This window comes from Peromyscus maniculatus, chromosome 12, assembly GCF_049852395.1.
Source record: "Peromyscus maniculatus bairdii isolate BWxNUB_F1_BW_parent chromosome 12, HU_Pman_BW_mat_3.1, whole genome shotgun sequence".
Lineage (NCBI taxonomy): Eukaryota > Metazoa > Chordata > Mammalia > Rodentia > Cricetidae > Peromyscus > Peromyscus maniculatus.
In genome coordinates this window covers 36,638,245-36,653,341 of record NC_134863.1, presented here as the reverse complement: position 1 = coordinate 36,653,341, position 15,097 = coordinate 36,638,245, and the positions used below count along the sequence as shown (strand labels likewise).

Below are 15,097 nucleotides of genomic sequence, written 5' to 3'. Positions count from 1 at the left end.
TTAAGGCTCCTATCTGGTTGAGACCTGTAAATAAGGGCATTGGATCTCATTGCCAAAGGCTGAGCTTGGAACTACTTTGTGAGAAATGGCAGCTGGTATACACATTCCACTTGATCTTCTGATTTTCTAAATGTCAAAATTAAACTGCATAGCCTTTTCATCTCAGACTTGGTGTAGGCTCCTTCTACAACTTTCAAATTTCCAGGAACATATTTGGATAGTGGGCATGTTTTTCTTTAGCTCGCAGTCAAGTCAAAGAGTTAACTAAATAAACCTGAAGTAGGGGCCTGGGAAGTAGACGACTCAGAAGGTAAAGGCCCTTGCTGTGGAAGCTTGACAACCTGAGTTAGGGTCTTTTGAACCCAAATGAAAAGCCAGACATGGAGACATGAGTCTGTAATCCCAGGATGTGTCTAATTCCTCCAGCAAGGTGGGAAGTGGAGACAGGAGAATCCCTAAGAAGCTCTCAGGCCAGCTAGCCTGGAATAGGCAACACAGTGGCAAAACAAGAGAGACCCTGCTTCGAAGTAAAAGAAAATGACTAGCAGCCGATGTCCTCTGACTCTCACATGTGTGCCATGGTGTGTGAATACACGCCCCCCCAACACACACACACACACACACACACACACACACACACACACACACACACTGAAATATAGGCAGTCTTAGTTCGTGGCTTATCTTCTTATTCAAAGACTTTGCATTGAGATATCCAGAAACTTTTGTTGGTGGTATCAGACATCTTGTTTTGGTATAGTTAATATTTTACCATTCAAAAATACTAATTAAATAGAATTATGCTGTAGTGATCATACTGCAGTTTGTGCCATGATGGAAATCTCGTGGGGCTTAAGCACAGGGCATTGCGTTCCCTGTGAACTCTCGGCCACTCCAACCAGTGTAACTGTTTATCTCTGCACAGCTCGCCTTATAGCACTGTCTCCATGCCGAGTGCCTTCCTGTCATTAGCATCAATTCACAAAAGTGAAGCAAATTGGGCTAATGCTGGATCTGACTTCCCAGGGAAAGCTGTGCTGTGGTCAAGACCCTAAGGGAGAGAGGAAAATCCTGCAGCATTGGCAGAAACAAGCCCAGAAGCCAGCTCAGTCCCTCCGTCCCTCCTGACCAGCTATTCGAGAAGGAGAGTTCAGGGTATGGACCAGATCCTGCAGCTGTTAGGGGATTAGTGGGTCTTGGCAGGTGGAGTTATTGTCTCTCAGCACATGGTGTGAAAAACGTCAGAAACAGGCTTTGGGTAAGGGGCTCCCAAAGAGGACTGGAGGGGGCGGGGGACAGGGGATCAGAAACAAAGACTGGGCCAGATGGTGTCACTACATATTCTAAACAGCCAAAGAGAGAGCGACTTACCACTGACTGCTTGGCAGAATTGCCCTCTATCATAAAGAAACTTGTTCTAGCATTTTCTGACACGGGAGTTTCTGGCCTCTATGTTCGGCCGTCCCATCCTACCTCTCAAGACTTCAGCATTTCTGTGCCAACCTTGCCAGTTTACCACACCTGTACTGTTAGCATACTACTATTATTACCTTAGAGCATCATCAGTTGAAATAGATACCTTCTCTCTGCATCCTAAACTTCTCAAACAATTTGACTGGCAGACACTGTGTCTCTTCTTCATATGCCGATTCAGCATCCTTCCCATTCCAGTTGGCTTGGTCTCTACTGCTCCGTCAAATTTCTCCTTTTAAGACTCCTAAGGCCTTCAGCACTGTCCAGCACACTCTGTGCTTTTCAGACTCTTGTGGTCAGGCTCCTGAGTGGCATTCGATACAGTGGACAATTTTTTCTTATGGCTTTTTTTTCTCCTGCCTTCTCCCACTTTGCTCTGTAGGTCACCCTCTCCTGGTGTTCTTTGTCTTGCACCAATGTATGTGTGTGTGTGTGTGTGTGTGTGTGTGTGTGTGTGTGTGTATGTGTGTGTGCGCGCGCGCACATGTGTACAGGCTCATGTGGAGGCCAGAGGTCAACCTCAGGTGTTGTTCTTCAGGGGCCATCTGCCTTGTCCTTTAAAAATTATTCTGTTTGTGCACGCTCTATGGCGTGTGTGTGTAGGTCAGAGAACAACTTATAGGAGCTGGTACTTGTCTTCCACCATGTGGCTCATGGGCACCAAAGTCAGGTCATCTGACTTAACAGCCAGTGCCCTTGCCTGTGGAGCCATCACCCTGGTTCCCACCTTGCTTTTTTGAGGCAGGGTCTCTCACTGGCCTGTAAGTCATCAATTAAGCTAAAGCTAAACAGGCTGGCCAAGGAGCCCCAAAGATCACCTGTCCCTGCCTTCCCAGTGTGCCACCACACATGGATATTTTTTAATGTGGGTTTAGGGGATCCTTCTGTGTTCATGGCAAGCACTATAGTGACGGAGATATCTCCTCAGCTCCCTTTCTCTTACTCTGATCTCTCCAGTATTCGTCTATGACCTGAACTCAGTTCTTTTATCCTGGTATTTCTTTCTTTCTTTCTTTCTTTCTTTTTTTAAGATTTATTTATTTATTATGTATACAGTGTTCTGTCTGCATGTGTGCCTGCAGGCCAGAACAGGGCACCAGATCTCATTACAGATGGTTGTGAGCCATCATGTGGTTGCTGGGAATTGAACTCAGGACCTTTGGTAGAGCAAGCAGTGCTCTTAACCTCTGAGCCATCTCTCCAGCCCTATCTTGGTATTTCTTATAAAGCCATGGCTTCTAACAACCTGGTATGATGGTGACTCGCATGCACACGTCTAGCCAACAACTCTGGTCTGAACTTGCGTAGCCCACCTGACATCTCCCCATAGATATTTCATAGCTGTTTTCAACTGAACATACCCACAATGGAACTCTTGATCTCCTACTCCTTGTGGGCCATGTCTGCTTCCGCCCCTCCCCTCACATCCTCCAGTTTTCTGAATCTAAGAACGTTCAGCTCTACCCAGTTGACGGCTCCGGCGGGAATCTGGATGCTGATTTTAACACACCCTTCACCATAACCTAATCCATGACCACAGTGTTTTTTAACGCTCTACATCTCCCTTGACAGCATTCTCTTTGAATTCATCAAAATCTCTTCTTTTCATTTTTGGGCTTTTGCCTCTTCAGTCCATTCCCATCACATCTTCAGTCCATTCCCTTCATATCAGCCATGCTAATTCTTTAAAAAAAAAAAAAAACAGGAATTAGATCATAGGATTCTTTTAAATCTAATTCAAGTTGCACTGAGATGTAGCGTGGGGAAAGTTATACACACCTAAATTTTCCTGTGAACCGTCACCGTCCTCCCCACGCTGACGCCCCTTTCACTGTGGCTTTCTCAATGTTTGTGCTGAGATCTCCTCTGCCTCACCTCCTCTACCTCACCTCCTCTGCCTCACCTTCTCCTGCCTCACCTCCTCCTGCCTCACCTCCTCTGCCTCACCTCCTCCTGCCTCACCTCCTCCTGCCTCACCTCTCCTGCCTCACCTCCTCCTGCCTCACCTCCTCCTGCCTCACCTCCTCCTGCCTCACCTCTCCTGCCTCACCTCCTCTGCCTCACCTCCTCCTGCCTCACCTCCTCCTGCCTCACTTCCTCCTGCCTCGCCTCACCTCCTCCCCACCCAGGCCATTCTCAGCGGCTGCATCCCCACCTGGACCTCCCTTGTCATAGGCCACACCTTGTTTCTGTCTCCAGGGGCACAGCTTTACTATTAGTTTTCCAGAAAGGGTTCCCAGTGTTTTCTAGTCAGGAGCTCATCTCTCTATTGCTCTTTCAATCCTTTTGTCATCGCACTTTATTATTTGCGCTTTGGGGGATTCTTAGATATGTGTTTCCCTCTCTAGCCAATGAGACAAGGGAAGCACTGTTACCACTGTTTATCCAGCTTGTAGTAGCTTCCAAAACCCTGCCCAGTGTGCTTGGGGAGTATTGTCCTTGGACTCCCCTGCTAACAGCCGGTCCAGGCTGGGCATGACAAAAGGAAAGAGAGCCAAACACCTGCCAAAGAGCTGTGTGCAGCCAAGTGTCAGGACAGCTGGGTTAGGCTGCCCGAGTGCACATGCCAGAGGCCTGTAATCACACTGACAGTCAAGCCGGGGTGTAAGACAGCAGGAGGAAATGGCCTTTGCCCTTTGGGATTAGGTTTCCCTTTCCACACACCTGTTGCTTTGCTCAGACAGAAAGCGGGGAATGAGGAAAGTAAAACCTGAAGATATCCCCAGTGGGCAAGCTCTGATTCAGATGCTCCCAGCACATCCTGTAATCCTGCTCTTCTTCGTCTTCATCTTCGTCTTCATCTTCTTCTTCTTCGTCTTCTTCTTCTTCTTTGAGATTTTTATTTATTTCACATGTATGCACATTCTGCCCGAATGTCTGTCTGTGCCCCGTGTGTGCAGTTTCCAAGGAGTCCAGAAGAGGGCATCAGATCCCCCTGGAACCGGAGTTTTATATAGATGGTATGGAGCCAATGTGTGGGCACTAGGTATTGAACCCTGGTCCTCTGGAACAGAAGCCAGTGCTCATAACTGCAGTCGTCTTTCCAGCTACCTGCCCTAGTTTCTTGCAGACGAGGAAGGCCTAGAAGCACAGGAAAAGTGCTTAATATCATAACAGAATTCAGATCTTGATATGAAATCACTGACAGTGTTTCCTTGGCGCTTGAGACTGGTCTTTCATTTTCTTTAGTTTACCTGGTTTGGGGACTATTATTTTATTTTATTTACTTAAAATTGTACATATTATATATGATAATTATATGTTACCACATAAAATGTAAGTAATTATACATACATGATAAAATATGGATAAGACATATATATCCATTACTGAACATTTTCTCTTGGTTCCTGGTCTAGCTCTTCACTCCTCTTAGGGGAACCATGGTCAGTTTGTTTCCATGTGACTCTTGAGATAAAGGCTCCCTCCTCTGCCTGTTGCTATTCTGGGATAGTAACCATATCACACATATAGCCACTGTAAACATGGATAAACCCTGAATAAATATGAGCTCCTGACTTCAACATGAACTCAGAGGGGATGTTGATTCAGTAAGGCACTAAGCAAAGAGACCATCATCCCTTTTTTGCATCTCATTAAGCAAAGAGAGGAGAGGAGGATGTTTACCTTGACGACAAGGTGGGGAGGCTGCATACCACGTACACCCAGGCCCCTGTACACCAGGCCCCTGTACACCCAGGCCCCTGTACACCCAGGCCCCTGTACACCAGGCCCCTGTACACCAGGCCCCTGTGCACAAGGCCCCTGTACACCAGGCCCCTGTGCACCAGGCCCCTGTGCACCAGGTCCCTGGACACCAGGCTTCTGTACACCTAGGCTCTATACACCCAGGCTGGGTTTGGAAAGGTTGAGAATTCTCCTGTTTTCCCTCTATTCCCTCCCTACTTCAAGAGCAAAGCTTGATTTGGGAGAAAGTGTGGACACGTGCATCTTTTTTTGTATGTTTTGTCTTTTATCTTTGTCTATTTTTGACTGTATTAAAAATAGCTTCTCAACTTCCTCTCTTTTGAGACTATCTTAGCATATACGAAGTACAATAGTCACTTGGGCTGAAAAATCAAACATGATGTTCAAAGGAAAGGCCCACTTCCTTAGTTTTGGTTAATTCTTTCCATTGCCCAGATGGTAATCATAAAACTCAAGCTATTCTTGCCTTTGAAGATGAATCTTTTGTTGCCTCATATATTTGTATCTACGTTGTGGGGCTGTGGCCATCCTCATCTACACACAGTGAACTGTGAGCTGAAGCGTAGGTCACTGTCACCATGACATAAATCCAGGATGAAAACTGAAAATCTCCGGTGTCCTAGCTGTTGTACAATAAGCAAATGTCACTGCATGTGAAGTGGCTACATTTTATTTCTCATTATCATCTTGCCAAAGTACCTGCTACTTCCTCCCTGTCCTTCCTTCAGAGCCCCAGGGGAAGGCAGCAGCCTGGCTCACATTCCTCGCAGGTGTTAATACCAGGAGGGTAGCACATTTGCCAGGTCACAGTTAGGGTTAGGAGGAGCTGGCCTTTCCAGGGCCTCTTTCTTACATTTCAAAGTCAGCTCCCTGGCTAGAGGAAGTGGAATTAGATCATGGGATTTGAGGATTAAACCAACTGGATTCCCGATAGGACATTTTTTTTCCCCCTAGTGTTTCTTGATTACAGAAGTCCTCTGTTCAGATTTCCCTGTTTTTATATACAGACTACTTGGTAGCTGTGTAAATTAATATCAAGTAAGTGATTGCAGGTTTGAAACATTGGCCTCTTTGTTGGCTGATCTGTGAGTCTATCAGGATGCTCACCTCCCAAGCTTATACAGGTTTTTAGAAACTGCAAGGAAAAGGTTGCTCAGGGTGCTTGAAGAAAGCTATGAAAGGCCTTCCCCTTGACGCATGGTGTGGGCATCAGTTCCAAACCTGAGCCAGAGCTCTACCTATCAATGTGGCCTAAATACCTACTGGGTGCTGTGGTCTGAACTAAAGCATCTGAAAATGACAAACGTGGACTTTAATTCTTTAATTTAATACCAAAGAGCCTCCTCTCTCTACCTCCCAACTCACTGGAGGAGTGTTGGCATTACAGACACAAACAGCCATATCAGCTCCACACGGGCTCTGGACACTCAAACTTGGAGTCTCCCACTTGAATTATTTCCCCAGCCCATAGGAACAATATTTGGTTGATTTTAAATTACTGGCTTTTGTCATTAGAAAAATGAAACTGTAAATGCCTTTGCCTCTCCTAGTCCCAGACATTCTCAATCTGACCACATGGAAAAAAACAGAATTTTTTTGAACGTTTCTTAGTCTGTCTTATATCTCTCTGTTTGTGACTGAGTCAAGGTTTGGAAATAGGATCTGTAAATTCTTGCTGCGCTGTTCCAGTGAGTAAGTAACCAGGGCAGTGGACCGGAGGACTAAAAGCATTTTCGCAATGCAAGGAGAATGAACAACTCTTCCTTTGTCTATCTCCAGTTCTCGTTTAATCTTTAGTGAGTGAATGAACAAATCGTCTGCATAAACAAAGACAGCCAGCTGTCTGCATCCTTACGTTCCACAGCCACAGGTTCAACTAATCAAGAGTTGGTGGTATTAAAAACATCAACAAATGTCTGTACAAAACGCATGTAGATATCCCTATCATTGTTCCTTGCCCAATTCTGGACAACAGCTGTTTGCACATCATTTCCATTGTGTTAAACATAGTAAGTAATCTAGAGGTGATTTAAGCTATGCAGGAGGAGCAGAGTGGGTTACATGCAAATGCTACACCATTTTATAAAAGGTTTGAGCATGCCTGGACTTCATTAACCTTGGTAGTCCCAGAAGCAATCTCGTGAAGGTACTGAGGGGCCACTGCACAAGCTAACATGTGTACACTGATTTCTACTTCAATGTATCTGTGAATAACTTACCATTGACTTTGTATGAGAAGGAAACTTGAGAAGAGCTGTCTTAAATGTTCAAACCAGGCAGGACCTAATAATGGGCATTGACCCAGGTGAATTTTGCCCATGCACAGCCAGAACAAGGCCAACCCAGAACAGAGAAAGGTCCCTAAAGGAGCAGCCAACCTCTGAGGTCACATGATTCTGCTCTTGGATTTTTAAGTGTCTCCTTGTAAACAGGGTTTTTGTTGGAGAATAGCCTGTCTTTACATAGCCTTATTTTTCAACAAAGCAAAACTTGTTACATTTTAGTCATTTATTTCTTTAAAATTGACTTCAGTCTTAAAAGAAGAACAAACCTTTAAAAAAAAACATTATACTTATTTCTACTTTGGTGTTTGGAAAATACCACCATGTCTATTGTCTTTAAAATAGGGGTATTTACTCTCATAAACCTGGTAAAGGGAATAACCCTCCATTTTAATAATTTACCTGTGAAAAGCAAGACTCCCTGAACTCTGGAATACTTCTTTTTTTTTCCTTCCTGTGGAAGGTGATGTGTTAGCTCTAAGTGCCTTTGGTAATGTTCCTTTGAAAACATCCTGCGCTATCAATAGAACCAAGGAATATTCATTTCTTTCTGGCGCCCAGGGAGTGATGTCACCTCTGTGATCAGTGTGAGCCCACCTGCCACTAATCCTCCTTGCATCCTTCCCCTCCCTGGCTTCCTTTGCCCTGGCTTTGGCCCCACTCAGCTTTTGCTCAGGGACCAGAGCAGTGGTCGGAGCATTCCTGGTATACACTGTGAAGGTGCAGAAGGTTCTAATGGTGCCCGCTTGCATACTTCTTCTAACTGCGCCCTTGTATGGAATTGTGAAACGTTTCCAGCATCTCAGACAGAAGGCACTATGTAAACATGAGGTACTTTTTCTTTTCTTCATGAATTATTTATTTGTGTTTATTATTAACAATTTGAGACGCTGAGCGCATGGAGCAATGATTTAGTAGCGTCTTCGGATTTGAGACCTGTGCTGGAGAGCAGTGGCGTTCTTTATATCTTACCCAATATCCTAATATCATATCACTCTTTCCTACCAGAATAACTTTATATTGCAGGTCATTGCCCACTTGGTATTCAATTATACGGTGTAGTCTTTTTTTTTTTTTTCTATCTAGAACTAGAGTTGTTGCCAAGTCTGATGACACACTATTTAGAAATAGAACTCTTTTTGGATACACTTCTTCTGCTGTCTAAATCAGACTGTCTTTGATCCACAGGAAATAAACAGCGTTTTCTTAGCCGGAAATCAGCAAGTGTTGGGTATCGCTGTTTATGTTAAGGGGCAGATATTGATTCTGAAACCCATGAGTGAACCTAGCAGGGACTAGTGTGTTTTCTCTTCATGCACAGAGTCTCTGTTAACAGTGCCCTGGCTTTTTCCTAGCCAGGGAGTGAACTGCTGAAGCTTGGAGGAGTTGTCTTGCAGTTCGTTAATGTGGCTGTAGAATTGTCCTAGATTGATAAATGAGGTAGGGTTTTTCAAGTTTATGTCTTCCTGGTTCAATTATTTTGAGGAAAATAAAAACAGATTCATAAACTACATTTGAAGATTTAAAATCACCTCAAAAAAAGTGGAGACTCGCCTGAACCTAGATGGATGTTAATGTTACACAGCTTTAGATTTGAACCATAACAGCTTTCTCAAGAATCTAGGGCCGGGCATGATAGTGCACGCCTTTAATCCCAGCACTCGGAAGGCAGAAGCAGGTGGACCTCTGAGTTCGAGGCCAGTCTCGTCTACAGAGTGAGTTTCAGGATGGCCACGGCTGTTGCACAGAGAAACCATCTCTCAAAACAACAAACAAACAAACAAACAAGAAGAATCTAGATATGTGTTTGTGCAGGAAATCATGGCCATTTTTATAAAAACAAATTTATGTCACAGAACTCTTTGAAATCTTCATCTTTTTAAAAGAATCTTTTGTTCTAGAAGAGGCATAAATCATTTAACTTACCGAAGAGGATTAAATCACAGTGGATTTGTTTACACTGAAAGTTATGCATGGGAATCTTGCCTAAGCTTCCCTTCAAATAGTGTTTAATTCAAGAGGGGTTCCATGGGGCCACACCGCTGTTGCACATAGCACTTCCCAGTTATAACACAGAGTCACTTTGGTATGTGTGACATGGAGGGATTTAATAGTTTCTTTCCTCTTTTTTTCTGCGGGCTCTTGGAGTCTGTCTCTTCATAACTTCCGTGTGTGTGTGTGTGTGTGTGTGTGTGTGTGTGTGTGTGTGTGTGTATGGGGGTGTCATTGTAGGGAAGCCTGTGTCTGCAGGGTCAGTGTCTCAGCTTTGTGTCCAATCTGCCTGATTGTCCTCCATTGCCGCTTGAATCGGTCTGGCCATCATTTTTCCCCTCTCTTGGTGCCTGAGTTAGATCTGGTCGCTGGATGTTCTTGCTTCATCTCAGAGCTTTTCCCCATTGCTAGAACCATTTCAGATGAGAAGGCTTCCAGGAGTGTGCCTAAAGCACTTCTGACCCGAGAACAGGCTGGAGTCATTTCCTGAAGCAGTCTAGCAAATGCTCTAGCAGTTTGGATCATGACGGTACTTCAAGGTAAATAAATGGCCCCTTTCTTTTATCCAATTTTCTGACAAAAGACTCTTGGCCAGGATAACATATGATATGGTTGGCATCTCTTTCATTCCTCGTGGACCAGGAACCAGCATTCACCCTTCCCACTGCCCTACCACCACCCCGTATGTGGTAGCAAGAAGGAGGGAAAGAGAATGGCCGGCAGCTGTCAGTATCCGGTGAAGGAGACTGTCTGAAGGAGGCAGAGTCTTCCTCTCTGCTTTTATCTCTTTGCCCTAACCACTAACAAGCTTTGTTTGTTCCTTCCTAGTGTATGCGTGTGCCTGTCTGTTCCCAGTGGGGGATGTTCCGCTCGCACCTGCCTGGGGTGTGAAGGTTAATTGTCCGTTCTTCTGTTTTCTGATTTCGGAACTTCAGGAGAAGGAAAAGCTTGATGCTGAGAGGGAAAAGCTAGAGAGGCTTCAGGAGCTTTACTCCGAGCAGAAGACCCAGCTGGACAATTGTCCTGAGTCCATGAGGGAGCAGTTACAGCAGCAACTCAAGAGGGTCAGTAGCACACAGGAATACATCGCTTGTTGGGTTCACTTTGTTTTCTTTGCTGTTAAGTTCTGCTTATGTGTGACTTACCACTTCTCAGAGCATACATTTGCCTAAGTTCTTGCTTTTAGATCCTTCAAAGTGGGATTGTGCATGCTCACAGTGTGCATGGTGCGATGTCAATCAGTTAAAAAATTCCGTGTTAGAATTCTGTCTCTAATTTATAAGGCAAACGTCTTTCTGGAGACCTTCTTGGTAACTAAGGAGGAATGGTTCCTGACTGGTAATTGTCACCAAGGGTGTAGCATTTAAATTACCTGGCATCTTCCTCTACTGCATTGCAGGTACTGTTTGTTCTTGAATGTCTTTCTTCATAGCTTGATTTTATGCTCTTATTTAAACATTACCCTGCGCTGGCTGCACCTGCTTCTTGACTTTTTTTCTTGCTGCTGTTTGGAGACGTTGAACTAATTAGCGTGATGACAGCAGTCAGTCAGCAGGATCAAAGATGCAGAGTATGACATGCCTTCAATATCTCCTACAGGCGTCTTGACTTTGAAAAGGGCCCTGGAGCATGCGCCTGCTAGTTTGAATGTTACCAGCTCATTCTCCTATTCCTAATGTTGGCAGGGTTTAATGGAGCCTGCTGGTTACTTTGTGGAAAGAGACTTCATCAGTGGGTAACTTCACAAGCACTGGCACGGCCACATATTATTTCAGAGTATCTTGACAACTGGGTCATCTCTGAACCAGCAGCCCAAATCCACAGTGATCCCTGGGAAGTAGGCATTAGCAGCCTTGCGCCTCTCAAGGAATCATAGGAATAGTAATTAGTCCTAAGTGAGTAACAATTTCTGATTTCAAATGAGTAGACAAGAAGGCACCTTTTCATTCAAGCTCCACTTGTACCTTGGAAGAACGAGCAAGTTGAAAATCAGGTACAATAGCACTCTTGAAAAAAAATTCTATAACCTTTATTACAAAAAAATGCTTGATATTTCTTGGAACATTGCTAAGCAATGAGAAATCGCAATTAAAATGGTTTCATGTATTGCAGAGGTTGAAAGAATTTAAAGAAGGTAGGCATGGCGCCATATGCCTTGTCTCAAACAAACAAATATTAAAGAGTATCCAATGCAAACAAGTTAAACTAGAGCCTAACAAACAGCATTTATTTCTTACGATATTATTTAAAGAATGTTTTAACATGCTGTCTTTCCCCTTTACTTATTTTATTCTGTAAAGCTGAACTCAGCTGCCAAGAAAAGAAAACTACCTATCCCTTGGTATCACAGTTCTTTGGGAACTTTGCAATAAAAATAATTTCAAAGAGATTGGTATTTTATGTTTATGCCAGTTCACACAAAAGATGGGGAAGCTGGATTTTATATTCATTTCTTTTTGAATTCTACTTATTGCTAATGATCTAGCACTCTGTTCATGATTTTTGTCTAGGTCTGTACCATGCTTAGGATTTTATTCTTTTGTTGTTCATGTATCTGTGTTCTTCATAAGCTTTGCTTCTAGATTCTATCTGGAACTGGAGGTTGTTAATATCACTAATGACTGTTTATGTTATCTGATTCTTTAGGATAACTCATAAATCTATCTTTGCCCTAGAAATCATGACTCAAAGGAAGGAAATGATATAAACAGTGCTTCCATCAGCTAAAAACAAAGACTCTTTCCTCATCCTCTCCAAACATAAGGGAAAACCTGACGCTTTCCTTAACCTGTGGTAGCATCTGCTCACCTCGGAGAGACGTCGGAATCCTATTGCCTAGTCTTGGTGTTTGTGTAACTCTTCACCAGTTTCTTGACTTCGCCAGCAGAATGTTTCTATCCACCCGCACAGGAAGTTCATGTATTAGGAACCTCCTGGGATGTCACAGCACATTTCTCTTCGGACTACAAAAGCTTCCCAGAGCCGTAAAACTAGGTCAATAGTCTGTTTTCTGACAACGAGTTCCACTAGATGGCATGTTGCATGAAATAAAAAATAGTAACTAAGAGGACATGTAAAATCATTTTCTTAAGCGGTGTGCTGCCTTGAAAACCCGAGCTGAACTGTTGTGGCCAAGTGGCTCGTACACTTGTGACATCTTGCTGCCAACTCACTGCTTCAGGGTCAGAACAAAGGTGCAGATGATGACATGTGGCTTCTGGTTGCTGTTTAGTCTGGAGAGGCTTTGCCAGTCCTGGGCTGCTATCAGTGACAAGGAGAAAGCTGAGATTGAAGGTGCCTTTTATTTGCCAGGAGAGTTTCTTCTGTGACAGTGGATGAGGCAGACACCTAGCTGTTTATAGTAACCATGCCTCTAGATCAGTGGTTCTCAATCTGTGGGTTGTGACCCTTTGGGCGGTCATATATCAGATATCCTGCATATCAGATATTTATATTACGATTCATCACAGTAGCAAAATTATAGCTATGAAGTAGCAATGAACTAATTTTATTTACACACACCTGTGCCCCATCTCAGCTTGCCTCCCACCGAGAGATTATCTCCACAACCACATCCAGCTGTAACACAACTGTTCCCTTTCTGTCCCTCTGATGGGCAATGAAAACCTAAACATCTGCTTGTAAATGTCTGCCTTTAAAACTCTCAAAAAAAAAAAGTTATCTCACAAACACAGAATGGCCCGGCATTTTCTTGAAGCAGCTGTTGCGTGTCTTCCTTTGCCCTTCCATCTGCTAGCCAGTGGAGGGGGTGATCATGTGCTGTCCTTTCGTTGAGTGAAAGTTTTGTTCCATTTTTCATTCAGCAATGCATGTACTTGACCGAGAGCTGCCTGTGTCTGTTCTCCCGTCTCAAACGATGCCTGTCTCAAATTCCATTCCCACGTTCTCGCCATCTAGACTCTTTAAAGGCTTTCTTGCCCTCCCCATAGCTTTCCTTTCAGCGTTCATATGCACACTAAAATGCCTGAGGAGGCAGTTACACTCACAGGATCTCGGTGCTGAGCTCAGCTGAGTTTTCCCGCTTTTCTATCTGATGTGCTATTATTTTCATTCAGTAGTTTAAATAATCACTACAAATCAATGGGTGACCCCTGTTGCTGTCTTTCAGGGTTAAAATGACACATGTTGTATAGTAGCCACATGTGGAGTAAGCAGCTGGCTAGTATAGTGTATGCTGGGAACCATATGCGCACTTAAAAGATGATTCATAAGCTAACAGGGGGGACTTTAAATTTTTTGTCTTAATTACCTTTAACCCCCAAATTGAGCTTAATTGGGAGAGCTTGAAAACTTAATTATATGTGCTCGTGTGAATAAATACATCACCTGGTACATTATTTCAAGACTGCAGACATTTTGTTCAAGATACAACATTTTAATTCTCCCCTAATTAATTCCTATAATTAAACAATTCTGATAAGCTGAAAAACGTTAGTCAAAGTCTAGACATTGAGATATTGAGATACCCTTGGAAAACCAATGAGTATATGTATTCAAATTTTCTTAAAACATCTACATAGTTTTTAAATTTGGCCTAGATGAATTTAGTGTCTTTCTTCCCCTAACACCCAACAGACACACAGACACAGACACATAGACACACAGACACACACACACACAGACACACACACAGAGACACACACACACACACACACACACACACACACACACACACACACACACACGCGCGCGCACACACACACATCTCCTGCCAAGAGAGAGTCTCACAACTCAAGATCCTTCTGCTTCAACTTCCAGAGTGCCGGGATTATAGACATGTGCTACCACACCCAACTTCAAATGTTTCTCAAATTGTGTTTTTCCTGCTCTTATGCTTCCTAAATCCAGTGTGCATCAGCATAATAACCTTGTTGGTATAGTTTTGTCTGTAATTTCATAGCAACCAATAGCCTTTCTGTGACTCATCTCTAGAATATAATTTATTGCAGAGACAGAAAGATTCCATTTGAATAAAATAACATCATACTTTATTCCCAAGCAAAACCCAGAAGGAGGATGAGTTAGTGATACAGAGTTTATCAAATCATTACTTTAAACTCTCTTTGATGATTTAATTGAACAATAGCAACAAGGAATGCTCCCGAAGTGTCTCAGCTCTGCAGAGCTTTTAGCCACACTGTCCAACTGCCTCTTCCTTTTGGCCAAATATTTTTATGGTATAATTAAAAAATATGCTCCATAGACCACATTTGTAATTCTGTTAGTGGCTCCAAAAGTAAAGTAGTAGTTTTTAATGGACTCAAGAATAATTTATACAATGTGTCCTAACCCCAGCACAAAGGCAATGAGTGAATATATTGCTGTTTTCAAGAACATTCAGAAGTTGAAGAATGTCTACTCATATTCATCATCTTTGAGCTTCCTTAACTGCCTTCAAGATTATTCATGGGGTAGTGGTGCCTAACTTTTTGAATCTCCGTCTTAGTTAGGGTTACTATTGATGAAACACCATGATGAAACACCATGACCAAAGGGGAGGAAAGGGTTTATTTAATTTACATGTCCCAAGTCATAGTCCACTGAGGAAGCTAAGGCAGGAACTCAAACAGAGCAGGAGCCTGGAGGCAGGAGCTGATGCAGAGGTAGAGGTCTTGGAGGCA

General features: G+C 43.5%; 1 protein-coding gene across 22 annotated transcripts in view; it reads left to right on the top strand.

Moving 5' to 3' along the window:
- Phldb2 (pleckstrin homology like domain family B member 2) overlaps window positions 1-15,097 on the top strand; it is a 228,268-nt gene that overhangs the window by 176,073 nt on the left and 37,098 nt on the right. For 17 of the 22 annotated variants that reach the window (XM_076548915.1, XM_076548913.1, XM_076548912.1 and 14 more), the window contains one exon: window positions 10,391-10,519. The exons of the other annotated variants lie outside the window; for them this stretch is intronic. In XM_076548915.1, the coding sequence (XP_076405030.1) occupies window positions 10,391-10,519 (129 nt within the window). The remainder of the gene's footprint in view (window positions 1-10,390; window positions 10,520-15,097) is intronic. 22 annotated transcript variants of the gene reach the window in all.